Here is an 18,127-nt window from a genome sequence, read left to right on the forward strand (position 1 = left end):
AAAATGGGCCTCAAACAGCCTGGGCCTCCCTGGGCCTCCCTGGGCTGGGGGCGGGACAGGGAGAGCAGGGTTTCCCAAGGAGGTAACAGAAATGCTGTCTCCTAAAATTCCAAGATGAAAACCGCTTTATTCAATAGGAGGCTGCAATGGTCTCATGAGCTTTCTAATTTTTTCAATTACAGGAGTGCAAACATTAGAGACCATCTAATTCAGCCTTTTCATTGCATGGAATGAGGCCGCCAGAGCCACACAAATGAAGCGACCCACGGTGGGCAAGTGCTGCTCCGGTTTCCTGATGCCTTGGCCTGGGACCCTCCACTCCCCAACGCCCACACTTCAAGATATAACCCTAAAGGTGGATTTGCAATCGGCTCGCAAACTCCCTGAGGGCCTAGGAGACGACACGACGTACATCCTCGGTTTCCACCCCGCTCCAGGCCGCCCTCTCCACCCCCTCCCCCCAGCTCTCTCGGCTCCCCAGCGGGCGGGGCCCGGGGGAAGGGGCCAGCGCGCATGCGCAAGGCCCGCGGTGTCGGGCGCACTGCGGGAAATGCCCGGGCTTGAGAAATTGTTCCGCACGCTCACGCTCCCTCAAGCCCGTCCTTCTGTGCCCACGACGCGAGCTTGCTTTGCCAGACTCTAACAATAACAGCGAAAGGCGACACAAAGGCCAAGGTCTGACCAACGGGAGAGTCAGAGTGTGCCCTGCAGAAAGCAGGGCTCCGTTTACACGTTCTGGAGAGGGGAGGGTTTTGCAATTCCTAGGAAGTGAAGGAACCTTTGAAGTAGCTTTTCATTTGGATGAAAGCGGAGGGAGGAAAACCGCAGTCCCCAGCAAGCCCACTAAGAAACTCCACAGCACAGGAGGGTGAATTTCTGCGTCTAATCAGAGGGAAAGGGCTCTTGGGCAGTGTCCCCTACCGCCGCCCTTCAAGGATGTCGCAGGGCCGGAGGGGAGGAACATAGGTATAGAAATCCTTAGTGTGAGCCACCTTTATTTTAGTAAAAAAGGAAACAGAAAACCCTGACGTCCTCTGTGGTTACTGGAAGACAAGACTGGCTATGCCAAATGGCTTTGTATGAGCGAAGTGGCAGGAATCAGGGACTTGGGCCATCTGGCAGGAGAGCAACAGAACTAAGCCACCAGCAAACTGCCAGGGCCCCTGCAGAGATGGCTGGAAAACCCCGCAGCAGTGGGGATGCTGGGATGGTAAGGGCGAGGCCAATTCGCCATGCTGTCAGTTGTTAGCTGTGCTGTGTCGTTACCCAGCCCTTTGACTTTTAAAACCTTTTGTAAAAATCACTCTGTAGATGGGGCCTTGTGCCAGGGGTGCCTTGGAGTGTAGCAATCGGGTTTGCTGGAGGGAGTCTGGCAACGAAGAAAACTCAGAAGTAGGAAGTAGGGGCCGGGGGTGCCTGGAAGAAGTGGCAGAGAGCAGGGGAGAGGCTGGTTTCCCAGCTCCGGGGGGGGGGGGGGGGCTGTGTTTGGGAGGATGTGGTGGCCCCAGATGTCCACTTGGCTGACGTTGGGTAGCCCAAGTGGCAGCATGTTCTCGGATGGCAGAGGCCCATTAGGGCCTGAATGTCCTCACAGACCCTGGTGTAGCCCTGGGCAGAAACAGCTGTGAAATATGCAGTCGGATGTGCTCACTGGCCAGCCCTATACCTGGATCAGTCCCGTGCTGTCCTTGGACGCTGAACTTTGCCATCGTTCCCAGTCCAGCTAGGCTTTTGCAGAGCTCCAGCTCCGACCTTCAGGGCTGCCTCTGCTTAGAAACCCGTGCCCACATCTACCTGTCCTCTAAGACAAATGCAGTGTATCCGGTGAAGGGCTCCCCGGTTTCCCAGAGAATTCAGTTGCTTCCCTTCTTGTGTTCCTGCAGCTGTCTGTGTTGACCTCCACTCACCGAAGAAATGGTTAGCTATCAGTTACTCAGCAAGCAAGCAAGTAAAGGGGTGAGGTCTCTAAGCCTGGGGGCTGCCCCACTCTTCTCTGCGGATTGCTCTGGACATCATCACCGACTTGCTGTGATAGTGTCCCCAGAACTGTGTGTGTGGTGGCTCTCTGACTCAAGGCTTTCACAGTCCTGCTTCTCTGATACCCACTTGCTAGAAGAGCTAATGGCCAGTTAGAACCAAGTGGCGGCCGGCGCCGCGGCTCACTAGGCTAATCCTCCGCTTTGCGGCACTGGCACACCGTGTTCTAGTCCCAGCTGGGGCGCCGGATTCTGTCCCGGTTGCCCCTCTTCCAGGCCAGCTCTCTGCTGTGGCTAGGGAGTGCAGTGGAGGATGGCCCAAGTGCTTGGGCCCTGCACCCCATGGGAGACCAGGAGAAGTACCTGGCTCCTGGCTTCAGATCAGCGCGGTGCACCGGCTGTAGCGCGCCAACCACAGCAGCCATTGAGGGGTGAACCAACGGCAAAGGAAGACCTTTCTCTCTGTCTCTCTCTCTCTCTCACTGTTCACTCTGCCTGTTAAAAAAACAACAACAATAAAAACAAAACAAAACAAAAAAACAAAAAAACCCACAAGTGGCTCTGAAGCCCCGGTTCACTGTGGGTATCAGTGGTAACTACTGAGGAAAAGGAGAACATAACTGAGACAGCATCGAGCCCAGTGAAATAGTTTAAAATCAGCTTTTGAGTTAATTTTAAATTTTATAGAACAGTAACACATCTTAAACCCATATGATAAGACCTATATGGCCCCCAAAAAAGGGTCCTTTATTTGTCCATTCCTTCATTGGCTCTTTTAAGCAACTGTGGCTGAGCGCCTGTTGCTTGTTGACAGTGGTTTATTTTGAGAAAAATAAAGAGAAGGCAGCTGTCAACAAGACAGTTTGTGCTAACAGAGGGATGAGTTATCTGAGAAGGATGAGGTGAAGCCCAGGACTAAGGTCACAGTGACTCCCAGGTCTGCAAGGCTCTGGACGGCTCTGGAGCGCAGATTCTAGTTGCAGACCCGGCTTGTCTGTCTCATCTGGTCTTCGGGGCTAAGCCAGAAAAATCCCCCTCAATGCCAGACTCAGGGGTGAATTCCTAGGAGTGGACTAGCAAGCCTCAGAAAAATGTAGCAACTCTTCTGTTGTAAGTAGAAAATATTCCAAAGAACTTAAGATTTCCCAGTTCTGAGTTGTACCGAACATGTCACATCTGTTCATATACACACGATGACTGTCTTGTCTTCTTCAATAAAGAATAGTGTGTTTATTTTCTTCGTAGCAATGCTCCTTTTTGAAAAAGAAAATTAAACTACTGATTTCTGGGCCTGCTCTAGGATTCCTGCTTGGAGTGCGCATGAGTGTGTGTGAGTGTGTGAGAGAATTGACTGGTGGCCCCTGGCAGGAATATGCCTGGCAACAGCTCTGGGGCAAGGGCTACTCCAGTGTCTGTGTAGATACAGCTGGAGGGCTGCCAGGTCTGCTGTTGTCTGGGAATCCAGCTTGTCTGGCCCTAGACGAGTTGTATAATTTTCCGTAGCTCAGTTTTCCTATTGTAAAATTTCTTGCCACAGAGAAATTGTTAAGATTAGTGGTTGCAGTAAAAATTAGGAAGTAAGTTCATCATCAAAGCCAGGTGCTTATCATTCATTGGATGCCCACCCCATGTCAGTGCCTTCAATACACATTCTCCAAAGAGGCCCATGTGTTCTCTCTCTCTCTATCTCCCCCTCTATCTGTTCTAGCTTTCCTCCCTCCTTTTTTCCCTTCTCCCTCCCACCCAGACACATAGATCAACCCAGACACATTCTAAAGCTTCACCACGAGATACAGTGATGTGGGAGTGTGGAACAGAAGACAGCCCTGGAAATATGGGGCTGAAGAGGGTGAAAAGAAGAGCTTTGCAGTAGGGCTGTGAACCTAGAGCACACAAGACAGTGGCCATCTGCACATCAAAGGGATAGTAGGTCCTGTCTGAGGGCCACCTGGGGGGTGATGATATTGTCACTCAAGGAAGTAGCACCTGACCGAGGCCTCACTGCTGGCTGCAGGAGTTCGGCACTCCTGAGTCAGGTGAGGAAGGACTGCTCCATGCCTCCGTTTCAAGCATAAGTCTACCCTAGTCCCATCACTTGGGACCTGTGTGATCTTGAGTGAGCTATTCTAACCTCAGTATACCTCAGCTTTCCAACTATGCAATGGAGATCCTAATTGTACACCTTTGTTCCCTGGCTGTTGAATGATCAACAAAACATTCCAGACAAAATGCTTTGCATAGTTGCCTGCAGAGTTGTAAATATGCAATGTTATCTCTAGGAGTGACTATTATTATTTCAGTTTTCACAAACTCAGATACAGTATACAACTGGAATCTGCCCTGCTCCCTAATCAGGATTGATAAGGTCATCCTCTGCATAGGCCTCCTTCCTGCTGCACCTCCTGTTAAGACAAACTCCTGCCGGCACCGCGGCTCACTAGGCTAATCCTCTGCCTAGCGGCACTGGCACACCGGGTTCTAGTCCTGGTTGGGGCGCCAGATTCTGTCCCGGTTGCCCCTCTTCCAGGCCAGCTCTCTGCTGTGGCCCGGGAGTGCAGTGGAGGATGGCCCAAGTGCTTGGGCCCTGCACCCCATGGGAGACCAGGATAAGTACCTGGCTCCTGCCATCGGATCAGTGTGGTGCGCCGGCCGCGGTGGCCATTGGAGGGTGAACCAACGGCAAAGGAAGACCTTTCTCTCTGTCTCTCTCTCTCTCACTGTCCACTCTGCCTGTAAAAAAAAAAAAAAAAAAAAAAAAAAAAAAAAGACAAACTCCTGCATGGAACCTCACTTGCTATCACAGCCCACAGCTCATTCTAGACTTGCTGACTGAACAGCACCTTTAAGATAGTTTATGCTGGGAGCCGCCAGAGCTGGCGAGTTTGCCTGCCAGCGCTGGAAGGGGAGGAGGAAAATTGAAGAAGCTCAAACTGCCTCAGTAAAACTTGAGCAAACATCAATCTCTGGAGTTAAGACTTTGGTGGACCTGTGTGGAGAGCGTGGGAGCCCACAGTTTGGGACACCAGCGGCAGACTCAACACACCAGTGCTGGAACGCCAGCTGTGCGGAATTACTTCCCTTTTGAATGAAAGAAAGAAAGAAAGAAAGAAAGAAAGAAAGAAAGAAAGAAAGGAAGGAAGGAAGAAAGAAAGGGAGAGAGAGAGATTTACCACGCCTAACCTGGGAGTGTCACCTTTGGCACACCCTTAACCCTAAGGAACCAGACAGAGCTCTCAGGCCACACCCATCTCAAGCCTCTAAGGCTCCATCAAAAACAGACAGTTCACTTAATCTAGAGTCATAGTATAACAAGAAAAAACACCACAGTGAAGAAACCAAAAAATATCTCCAATATGCCAAACAACAAACACAAAAACCGAGGTAATAGGAACAAGAAAGACACTATGATGCCCCCAAATGAAAAAGACACCCCAATTCAAGATTATGAAGATGATGAGATAGAAGAAATGCAAGAAGCGGATCTCAAAAAATTGATAAGAACATTAAGAAGTTCTCAAAAACAAATTCTTGAACTACAGAAATCCTTAATGGACAAGATAGAAAATCTTTCTCATGAAAATGAAGTATTAAGGAGGAATCAAAATGAAATGAAACAACTAGTAGAACATGAAACTGTGATAGTGATGAGAAATCATAATGAAATGAAGAATTCAATAGATCAAATGACAAACACATTAGAGAGCCTTAAAAACAGGATGGGTGAAGCAGAAGAGAGAATATCAGACTTAGAAGACAGAGAACAGGAAAGGATACAGTCAAGCCAAAGAAAAGAAGAGGAAATTAGAAATCTAAAAAATATTGTGGGGAATCTACAGGATACTATTAAAAAACCCAACATTCGGGTTCTAGGAGTTCCTGAAGGCATGGGGAGGGAGAAAGGATTAGAATGTCTTTTTAGTGAGATAATAGAAGAAAATTTCCCAGGTTTGGAGAAGGACAGAGACATCCTAGTACAGGAAGCTCATAGAACCCCTAATAAACATGACCAAAAGAGATCCTCACCACGACACGTTGTAATTAAACTCACCACAGTGAAACAGAAAGAAAAGATCCTAAAATGTGCAAGAGAGAAACGTCAGATTACTTTCAGAGGATCTCCAATTAGACTCACAGCAGACTTCTCATCAGAAACCCTACAAGCTAGAAGGGAATGGCGAGACATAGCCCAGGTACTAAGAGAGAAAAACTGCCAGCCCAGAATATTATATCCTGCAAAGCTCTCATTTGTGAACGAAGGTGAAATAAAGACCTTTCATAGCAAACAGAAATTGAAAGAATTTGTCGCCACTCGTCCAGCCCTGCAAAAGATGCTTAAAGATGTGTTGCACACAGAAACACAGAAACACGGTCATCAATATGAAAGAAGATAAAGGAAGGAAACCTCATAGCAAAAGATCACAGGGAATTCAAAGCATATATTAGAACTTATCTTTGGCAAATGGCAGGGCAAAGTTACCACTTATCAATAGTCACATTGAATGTTAATGGCCTGAACTGTCCAGTTAAAAGACACCGATTGGCTGATTGACTTAAGGAACAAAACCCATCTATTTGCTGCTTACAAGAAACACATCTTTCCAACAAAGATCCATACAGTCTGAAAGTGAAAGGCTGGAAAAAGATATACCATGCCAACAGAAATGAAAAAAGAGCGGGCGTAGCCATCTTAATATCGAACAACATAAACTTTAACACAAAAACTGTTAAGAGAGACAAAGAAGGGCACTATATATAATGATTAAGGGATCAATTCATCAGGAAGATATAACAATTATCAATGTATATGCACCTAATTACAGGGCACCGGTTTATTTAAAAGATTTGTTAAGGGACTTAAGGGAGACTTAGACCCCAATGCAATAGTACTGGGGGACTTCAATACTCCACTCTCAGAAATAGACAGATCAACAGGACAGAAGATCAACAAGGAGACAGTAGATTTAAATGACACTATAGCCCAAATGGATCTAACAGATATCTAAGAACTTTTCATCATACATATAAAGCATTTACATTCTTCTCAGCAGTACATGGAACCTTCTCTAGGATTGACCACATACTAGGCCATAAAGCAAGTCTCAGCAAATTCAAAAGAATTAGAATCATACCATGCAGCTTCTCAGACCATAAAGGAATGAAGTTGGAAATTAGCAACTCAGCAATCCCTAGAGCATATGCAAACACATGGAGATTGAACAACATGCTCCTGAATGAACAATGGGTCAAAGAAGAAATTAAGAGAAATCAAAAATTTTCTGGAAGTAAACGAGGATAACAGCACAACACACCAAAACTTATGGGATGCAGCAAAAGCAGTGTTAAGAGGAAAGTTTATATCAACAGGTACCTACATCAAGAAATTGGAAAGGCACCAAATAGATGAGCTTTCAATGCATCTCAAGGATCTAGAAAATCTACAGCAAACCAGACACAAATCTAGTAGGAGAAGAGAAATAATTAAAATCAGAGAAGAAATCAACAGGATTGAATCCAAAAAAAATTACAAAAAATCAGCCAAACGAGGAGCTGGTTTTTTGAAAAAAAAAAAAAAAAAATTGACACCCCGTTGGCCCAACTAACTAAAAAAAGAAGAGAGAAGACCCAAATCAATAAAATCAGAGATGAAAAAGGAAACGTAACAACAGACACCACAGAAATAAAAAGAATCATCAGAAATTACTACAAGGACTTGTATGCCAGTAAACAGGGAAACCTATCAGAAATGGATAGATTCCTGGACACATGCAACCTACCTAAATTGAACCAGGAAGACATCGAAAACCTAAACAGACCCATAACTGAGACAGAAATTGAAACAGTAATAAAGGCCCTCCCAACAAAGAAAAGCCCAGGACCAGATGGATTCACTGCTGAATTCTACCAGACATTTAAAGAAGAACTAACTCCAATTCTTCTCAAACTATTCAGAACAATCGAAAAAGAGGGAATCCTCCCAAATTCTTTCTATGAAGCCAGCATCACCTTAATTCCTAAGCTGGAAAAAGATGCAGCATTGAAAGAGAATTACAGACCAATATCCCTGATGAACATAGATGCAAAAATCCTCAATAAAATTCTGGCCAATAGAATGCAACAACACATCAGAAAGATCATCCACCCAGACCAAGTGGGATTTATCCCTGGCATGCAGGGATGGTTCAATGTGCGCAAAAACAATCAACGTGATACACCACATTAACAGACTGCAGAAGAAAAACCATATGATTATCTCAATAGATTCAGAGAAAGCATTTGATAAAATACAACACCCTTTCATGATGAAAACTCTAAACAAACTGGGTATGGAAGGAACATTCCTCAATACAATCAAAGCAATTTATGAAAAACCCACGGCCAACATCCTATTGAATGGGGAAAAGTTGGAAGCATTTCCACTGAGATCTGGTACCAGACAGGGATGCCCACTCTCACCACTGCTATTCAATATAGTTCCGGAAGTTTTAGCCAGAGCTATTAGGCAAGAAAATGAAATTAAAGGGATACAAATTGGGAAGGAAGAAGTCAAACTATCCCTCTTTGCAGATGATATGATTCTTTATTTAGGGGATCCAAAGAACTCTACTAAGAGACTATTGGAACTCATAGAAGAGTTTGGCAAAGTAGCAGGATATAAAATCAATACACAAAAATCAACAGCCTTTGTATACACAGGCAATGCCACGGCTGAGGAAGAACTTCTAAGATCAATCCCATTCACAATAGCTACAAAAACAATCAAATACCTTGGAATAAACTTAACCAAAGACATTAAGGATCTCTATGATGAAAATTACAAAACCTTAAAGAAAGAAATAGAAGAGGATACCAAGAAATGGAAAAATCTTCCATGCTCATGGATTTGAAGAATCAATATCATCAAAGTGTCCATTCTCCCAAAAGCAATTTACAGATTCAATGCAATACCAATCAAAATACTGAAGACATTCTTCTCAGACCTGGAAAAAATGATGCTGAAATTCATATGGAGACACAGGAGACCTCGAATAGCTAAAGCAATCTTGTACAACAAAAACAAAGCCGGAGGCATCACAATACCAGATTTCAGGACACACTACAGGGCAGTTGTTATCAAAACAGCATGGTACTGGTACAGACACAGATGGATAGACCAGTGGAACAGAATTGAAACACCAGAAATCAATCCAAACATCTACAGCCAACTTATATTTGATCAAGGATCTAAAACCAATCCCTGGAGTAAGGACAGTCTATTCAATAAATGGTGCTGGGAAAATTGGATTTCCATGTGCAGAACCATGAAGCAAGACCCTTACCTTTCACCTTACACAAAAATTTACTCAACATGGATTAAAGACTTAAATCTACGACCTGACACCATCAAATTATCAGAGAGCATTGGAGAAACTCTGCAAGATATAGGTACTGGCAAAGACTTCTTGGAAAATACCCCAGAAGCACAGGCAGTCAAAGCCAAAATTAACATTTGGGATTGCATCAAATTGAGAAGTTTCTGTACTTCAAAAGAAACAGTCAGGAAAGTAAAGAGGCAACCAACAGAATGGGAAAAAATATTCGCAAACTATGCAACAGATAAAGGGTTGATAACCAGAATCTACAAAGAAATCAAGAAACTCCACAACATCAAAACAAACAACCCACTTAAGAGATGGGCCAAGGACCTCAATAGACATTTTTCAAAAGAGGAAATCCAAATGGCCAACAGACACATGAAAAAATGTTCAAGATCACTAGCAATCAGGCAAATGCAAATCAAAACCACAATGAGGTTTCACCTCACCCCAGTTAGAATGGCTCACATTCAGAAATCTACCAACAACAGATGCTGGAGAGGATGTGGGGAAAAAGGGACACTAACCCACTCTTGGTGGGAATGCAAACTGGTTAAGCCACTATGGAAGGCAGTCTGGAGATTCCTCAGAAACCTGAATATAACCCTACCATTCAACCCAGCCATCCCACTCCTTGGAATTTACCCAAAAGAAATTAAATTGGCAAACAAATGAGCTGTCTGCACATTAATGTTTATTGCAGCTCAATTCACAATAGCTAAGACCAGGAACCAACCCAAATGCCCATCAACAGTAGACTGGATAAAGAAATTATGGGACATGTACTCTATAGAATACTATACAGCAGTCAAAAAGAATGAAATCCGGTCATTTGCAACAAGATGGAGGAATCTGGAAAACATTATGCTGAGTGAATTAAGTCAGTCCCAAAGGGACAAATATCATATGTTCTCCCTGATCGGCGACAACTAACTGAGCAGCAAAGGGGAAACCTGTTGAAGTGAAATGGACACTATGAGAAACAGTGACCTGATCAGCTCTTGTCCTGACTGTTGATGTACAATGTAATACTTTATCCATTTTAATATTTTCTCTTTGTTTTGTTCTAGTACTATTGGTTGAACTCTGTGATTAACACACAATTATTCTTAGGTGTTTAAATTTAACTGAAAAATGATCCCTGTTAAATATAAGAGTAGGAATAAGAGAGGGAGGAGACGTACAATTTGGGACATGCTCAATCGGACTTGCCCCAAATGGTGGAGTTAGAATCATGCCAGGGGATCCCAATACAATCCCATCGAGGTGGCATGTACAATGCCATCTCACTAGTCCAAGTGATCAACTTTAGTTCACAATTGATCACACTGATAGGTCTAAGAGTCAAAGGGATCACACAAACAAGTCTAGTGTCTGCTAATACTAGCTGATAGAATCAAAAAGGGAGAGAACAATCCATCATTGGAAACGGGATACACAGTAAACTCATAGAATGGCAGATGTCCTAAATAGCACTCTGGCCTCAGAATCTGCCCTTAAGGCACTTGGATATGGCTGAAGAGCCCATGGGAGTATTTTAGGCATGGAAAGTCAAGACACCCTGGAAAAAAAAAAAAAAAAAAAAAGACCTAAATGGAAGATCTCTGTGAGCGAGATCCCAGGGGAAAGAACGGGGCCATCAAAGAAGGAGGTACCTTTCTCTGAAGGGAGGAGAGAACTTCCACTTTGACTATGACCCTGTCAGAATAAGATCGAAATCGGCGAACTCAAAAGGCTTCCATAGCCTTGGCAACTCATAACTAGAGCCTAGGGAGATTACTGACGCCATAAACAAGAGTGTCAAATTGTTAAGTCAACAACAGGAGTCACTGTGTACTTACTTCTCATGTGGGATCTGTCCTTAGTGTGTTGTCCAATGTGAAGTAATGCTATAACTAGTACTGAAACAGTATTTTACACTTTGTGTTTCTGTGTGGGTGCAAACTGATGAAATCTTTACTTAATATATACTGAATTGATCTTCTGTATATAAAGATAATTGAAAATGAATCTTGATGTGAATGGAATGGGAGAGGGAGCGGGAGACGGGAGGGGTGTGAGTGGGAGGGAAATTATGGGGGGGGAGCCATTGTAATCCATTAACTGTACTTTGAAAATTTATATTTACTAAATAAAAAATTTAAAAAAAGATAGTTTATGCTAACAGAGGGGTTAAAAAAACACGATGGTTACTTAACGTGCCTTTCACTTCCATTGCTTTTGACTTTCCCAGTGCCCCCAGATCAGATCCTAAGGCCTTAATTCCCCTGATGCTAAAAAGTGTGATGTTTAAACTTTTATTATCCAGGTCTCTCATTTGGGTAGTTTCTTGATTTACTTCTGACATTCTGTTTAACTGATAAAGACAGAGGGTTTCAAAGAGAAATGAGAGGGAGTGGTGGGCTCTAGCCTCCAGGAAGGCAATGTTTTATTTTTCATCAGCAATCTGTCTATCCCAGTCTAGCCAAAGCAGTGTGGTTAAGTAGGAAAACTGCAGGTGGGGTGGGCATTTGACCTAGCAATTAAGACACTGGTTAGTATGCTTACATATATTGGTCATATGCCTACATACATTGAGTAACTGAGTTTGATACCTGGCTCTGGCTCCTGGCTTCAGCTTCTTGCTAATGTAGACTCCAGGAGGCAGCAGCAATTGGGTTGCTGCCAACCACATGGGAGATCTAGGTTGTGCTCCTGGCTTCCAGGAGGGAGCTATTGGAGGCATTGCAATAGGCTATTGCAGGCATGTGGGGAGTGAACCAGAAGATGGGCACTCTCTGTCTATCAGTCTCTCTGCCTCACCAATAAATACATAAACAAATAAACACATGAACCCTGCAGGCAAATACATGAAGAGGGCTGGCATTGTTGCGCAGCAGGTTAAGTTAACAGTCGTTTTGTTAGCATCCCCGTTCAATGTGCCAGTTTGAGTCCTGGCTGCTTGGCTTCCAATCCAGCTCTCTGCTATTGTGCCTGGGAAGGCAGCAGAAAGACGGCCCATGTTTGGGCCCTTGCCAGCCACGTGGATCCTAGCTCCTTGCTTTGGATCGGCCCAGCTCCAGCTGTTGAGGCCTTTTAGGGAGTGAGCCAGCGCTTAATTGTTCACATATATGACGGAGAACGTCTGACTTCATATTGCTATTAATTGGATTAGATAGCTATTAATTGTATGAAGCTTTTTGAGGCTAGGTCAAAGGTGAATTAGATATAGATGCTGACTTTCAAGTAGCTAAACTTTGACACAGAAGGCAGAGCCAATAAAACACCCTGGGAATGCCCTGGGGAGGAGGAACGGGGAATTGACTGGTGAAGGGACACTGTGTGTAGCACACGAGCTGTGCTTGGAGCACTGGCATGTTTCGAACACAGGGAGCTGGGCAGGAGGAGGTTGTCTGGGTTCATCCTGATTTTCAGAGCATTCCATAAAATGCCTTGCATGGGCTAAGTGACGTTATCTGTTTCTGTGGGATTTCTTCCTTCCTTTTTTTTCCCCCTCTGCCAAAACACAGTGGGAAGGAGATTAGGCTGCCTAACTCACAGGGCCAAGGACCCCTTGGGCCCACACACATGCTGAGGCAATCACACAGCCTGTAGGTAGCCTGTCCCTGGCCAGCCCGGAAGTTCCATAAAGCCTAATGCTACCCTGTCAATCTCAAGTAGCCAAGGCTGCCCTTCAGTTTCAGGAACCAGGTTTGCTTTCTTCTGGTGAAAGTACAACTTCTAGAAAAATAAGCAAAATTGGAGAAAAAAAAAGCAAAAACCTCATCTACTGTCTTTCTTTGCTGTTAGCCATTCTTTCCAGATGGTTTTCTGATTTGGACCACCCCCTTCTTTTTTTTTTTTTTTTTTTCTGCTCCAAAGTTGTGTTTTTGGGTACAGTACTTCATTCTGCAAATATTTATTGTGCTTGTACCGTGTGCCGGGCCCTCTGCCGACATCTAGGGTGAAGCAGATCCCCTTGGTCTTGTCCCTGAACCCCCTGGAGGACTTGGGCTCCAGTGCCTGTCCCGTTACCTCCTAAAAGCAACTGCAGAGTGAGCACCAGAAGAAAGAGCAAGAAGGTCTCTGACACAATGAGGGAGGAACATTCCTCACTTCAGGCCAAACACAGCAGCCCCACCAAGGGAGTGCTCGCCCTGTTTTTCTTTGAGAGTCTAAGAGACAGCTGCACATAACAGAAACAAAGCCAGATTGGAACCTTGGAGCTAGCCAGGTACCTTCTCCTAAAGGATTAAGGAAAAGCTTTTGTAGATGTAAAGAAGTCTTTCTTTTTTTCTTTTTTCTTTTTTTAATTCCTGCCTCTGCACAGCCATGTAATTTCCTCCCTTGATTTCTGGGCAGAAAGTCAGCATTCCAACAAGATGTGTTTTAATTGATTGCAGCCATTAAATCCCTTGGCTTACTTGCATATGGCACAGGACTCAAGAGCCACATGGAATTTTGAATTAAATCATCATTTTTTTCTTGATGCAGGAAACTTGACTAAGGTGTTGGGAAGAGGAAGGGTGAAGGGTTGGTGCTTGATTTGCACACAGCAGGCTATAGGGATGAGGACGAGAACTTGCAACTTCCTCCATATTCCTGTCTTCGGTCCCGTTAAGTTACTGGATTGGCACTGGAGCTTCCAAATTGGTGGGAACTGCATCTGGGCAGTGCAGTTCTCCTGACAGTGACCAGAGGATTAGCAAAGCCTAAACCACCCCATCTTTGGCTGCTACTTTCGTTCAGTTTGTATTCATCCCTGGTTAGGAAAGGGCCAAAGGCTTCTCTCCCCCGCTACTTTACATACGGGGGGTGGGGGGCTGCCTGGCTCAGCTCTGCTCTGCAGGGGACAAAGCATCCAGCCAGCCCAGCCAGCTCATCTCCCTTCCCTTCCCCCGACTCTGCCACCCTGCCCACTTGGTCACTTACCTCACTCTCCTCAGCAGGGGGTGGAGGGACCTCCTTGATAATCTGGAAAAAAAGAAAAAAAAAAAAAGAACAGATCAGTGGAGCTCTGGCTACCTGCTTTCTAAGAGGCTGCGCTCAGTATCTCAGTAATGTGGCTATGATTACCATGGCAATGGCCCAAAGCCAGGCCGTTTGTATCAGTGCACGACCCATCTTTCTATACAGAGGAGTCTGGTTAGGTAGAACGTGGCCCAGGCTGAGGACTGCATTCTTGGTTGTGTCTACTGTCATTCCATAGAGAGAGGCATCTCTTCCCGCATGTGGCTGTCTTGCAAACTGATTCATTCATCCAGTCATTCACGCACCCAATCATTCACCCATCCTTATTAGGCATGGCTGCATGAGGGAGGGTGAGGAGCATTACAGAGGTGAGTCAGGTATGGCAGGTCCTTTAACGGTCACTGGCCCCAAAGCGCTTCCATGGAGGGAGAAGGTGATAGCTGGACAGACCAGTTCCTGACACAAAGCGACAGAGCAGGAATGTTTAGAGATTTCTTTCAGGGCGTGGACATTTAGGGGTTAAAAAAGTGACCTGTGGACTTCCTGGGCTGGCGAGTGGTTGGGGGAGCTTTCTAACATGCAAGAGGACCCAGGGCAGGACAGTGTGGCGGGAAGCAGCTTCTCTTTGGCCTTGGCCTCAGCTTGTGCAGCCTTCTAGTAAAAGGGAAGCCCTGAGAGCTAATTTGCCTTAGAGTCTCTCACATGGCACTTCGGTCCCTGTCTACTGTGACTCTACTGTGTCTTGGGGGATTCTCTCCCTAAACCTAAGTTTGTTATCAGAATTTTGGCTCCCCACATAGCGTGCTCCTCTTTGAAGGACATCTGTGAACCCGCAGCTCATGTCACATCCCCGACTCTGTGTCCGGTCTGCTACTTTGGGGGTGAGAGCTCGGGCACTGCCCGCAGCCTGGCTGCCCAGCTGGTGTCCAGCTCTGCCTCACCTCTCCCTACCCAGCATCTAGCTTCTCTTATTTGGTGATCATTCTGGAACCTCATCGCGGCTCCAAGCCCCATGCTGTCACGCTCCCCAGCATTATCTGTAACATCATCTCTGTAGGAAGAGACAGGATATTGACCAGAGGTTCTGTTAACCCCAGCCAGGGGACCACTGCTGGGTCATCTGGAGCACAGCATTGTGCTTATTGTGTTAATTGTGTTAACTGAAGAGGCGGAGCAAAGGCCTCTGGGGGTTCAGGCTGTCGTTTCTCCTGCCTCCACTTCCTGCTGCTGTGGGACGCTGATGAGGACCTTTGGGAAGCACGCGGCCATGGCTTTGCTCACTCAGTCACCCCAGCTCAGAACTCCTGCAGGAACTCCCTGGGGACGGCTACCACTGCCCAGTGATGATTTCTCATCATCCAAGAGGTCGTGAATTTCGTTCAAACAGGAAATGCCTGGAAATTGGAGGGAGGACCAAGGCGCTGGGGACAATGATTTGGAGCACATCCCTTCCCTTAGGACAGTAGGGAGTGCCATGAGAGAGGGAGCAGGATGTTTGGGGACATAGGTGGACACTGACAAGGGTGCTGCGGGCAGTGCGCATAGCAAAGACGCTGGCTATGAAGTTGTCTTCTCAGTGCCATCGGCCTCTCTCTCCCTGCACACAACACAGCACGGTGGTCCACTGTGAGCCCAGTCCCGCCTTCTCCTGAAGTGACGATTTGCCAAGTCCCTTGACCTTCCTGAGCTCCAATGTCATTGTCTGTCAAATGGAGCAAGAGCAGCCACCCTGCAGGAATTGAGTCATGACGAGCAGCCCGCTGGCCAAAAGCGACAGCAAGGGCGCACAGCGTGCCTGGCGGCAGTATGCTTTCTCTTTCCTCCTGTCAGCCGCTTGCCTTGATTACATCTCTCACATCCAGGATGTGATGGATGATAATCTCCAGACAGAGGTGCCAAGAAGCCAGCGATTCATCAAGAGAATGAAACAGGAAGCTTCTGTCCAGACAGTGACCGGGGGACTGAGAGTGGCCAGGAGCTTCATGGGAGTCAGCAGCACTATGATTTGCCACGCAGGACACTGGCCAGGGAGTATAGCACAAGTGGCCCATGCTCTCTGGGGGTGCTGTTTGATTGACCTCATTGAGAGTTTATTGAATATCTGTTCTACATCCTGCAATGCACCAGACCTAGAGGGGAAGTCAAAAGGTAGTGCCCAACCTAATACTTACTAACTATGAATCCAAGTGGAACTAGTTTACAATCCAGATTCCCCACTCTTAAGCTGGGTGCTGGGGTTTCTGGAAAAACACCACCCCATTCAGATAAACAGGAATTAGGCGCTTCCAATCTGGCCTCATGAGCTGGGGGTCTGGCTAGTTTCGGCAGGAATAAGGAACAAGTCTTCCCATTGCTTCAAACCCGTGCACCACCAGCCTGCTCCTGGTGGTCAAGAGAGCTTTCTTTAGGAAGGCGAGAGAGCTTTGGAAAAATGTGATCCACACAGGTTCAGCTTGAAGTCCAGAGATGCATTGCTCCAGACAGTGAGGCTGGATGGGCTGCCTGTGAGTGGCTCAAATCCGTGTGCCATGGCCAGCACACGCGGACCATGCAAAAACGTGCTCTGAGAACAAGGCCAAGTTGCTCCAGGTCAGAGCAATAGCCCGCATCTCCCCCAAGCCTGCAGCTCCACTGCAGTGTTGCTGCACACAGAGTGGCCTTAAAAACACACAACTCAGTGGTCGCTTCTTTAGTTAAAACCCACAGTGGCTTCCCACGGTTCACAGAACAAAATGCAAACCGTCCCCACCTCCCACAAAGCCTGTTGGAGGTGGCTTCACCTCTGCACCTCATTCTCCCCTTCACTGTGTACACGCCTGCCTCCCCGGTGCAGTCTTGTTCCTTCCACATCCTCTGCTTCTCATCTGCAGCCTCCTTGGTCTAAGAGTACACCACCCCTCCACACGCAGTCCACGCCCTGGCACATCTTGCCCATTAAAGCCACTCCAACAGATCGCCAGTCAGCCCTGCCCTCGGAACCTCACAGACGGCAAATCCACTTTTGGACTTCATAAAGGCTGTGCTTTTTTGTAGCACACTTAATCATCACTGAAGGGCAAATTGCAGGGGTGGGTTTTTAGCACAGTAGTTAAGACTCTGCTTTGGACAGGCCACATCCCACGCTGAAATGCCTGGTTCAAGTCATGACCCCATTTCCCATCCGGCTTCCCTGGGAGGCCACAGGTGACGGCTCAAGAAGTTGGGAGATACCTGCTACCCAAGTGGGGAATACAGATGGCATTCTGGATTCCTGGCTTCGAACTGGCCCAGCCTCAGCTGGTGCAAGTATTTGGAGGAGTGAACCAGGAAATGAGAGACTTCTCTTCGCCTTTCCATCTGCCTTTCAAAATATATAATTTAAAAAAAGACAAATTGGATGATTTTTTGTTCGGAACTAGTGTGACTAGAAAGTCTTTAGTTCCAACTAAAATTGCAAGCTAGAATCAGCTACCAAGCTCAGACTTGGCTGGGCTCACTTTCCTTCTTTGCAGATGATGGACGGTTCAAGCTCCTTCTTGATTCGGAGGGGGAAGAAAGAAGAGAGATCAGGTTGAAGAGATTCTTAATAAAACATTTAAAAGGAAAGCTCTTCAACAAACCTTATAAACATAACGTGGTAGGAATCAATGGCAGTGTGGGGGGCAAAGCTGAGGATGTTTTTCTTCTTTTTTATTTTTATTTATTTGAAGGGGAAGAGGGAGAAAGAAGAGGGAGGGAGGGGGGAGGAAGGGAGGAAGGGAGGGAGAGACAGAGAGAGAGAGAGAAAGAGAGAGAGAATGAGAGAGAGAATGAGAAAGAGATTTCCTTTCCATTGATTCATTCCCTAAATGCACACAATAGACAGGCTGG

At 46.1% G+C, this 18,127-nt stretch overlaps 1 protein-coding gene across 1 annotated transcript in view; it reads right to left on the minus strand.

The window, feature by feature from the left end:
• Nucleotides 1-18,127, minus strand: part of ANTXR1 (ANTXR cell adhesion molecule 1) — a 241,894-nt gene that overhangs the window by 73,333 nt on the left and 150,434 nt on the right. Inside the window, exon 14 of the mRNA XM_002709824.5 lies at nucleotides 14,240-14,281. Coding sequence (XP_002709870.1) covers nucleotides 14,240-14,281 — 42 coding nt within the window. The remainder of the gene's footprint in view (nucleotides 1-14,239; nucleotides 14,282-18,127) is intronic.

Source organism: Oryctolagus cuniculus, chromosome 2 (assembly GCF_964237555.1).
Source record: "Oryctolagus cuniculus chromosome 2, mOryCun1.1, whole genome shotgun sequence".
NCBI classification, from domain to species: Eukaryota; Metazoa; Chordata; class Mammalia; order Lagomorpha; family Leporidae; genus Oryctolagus; species Oryctolagus cuniculus.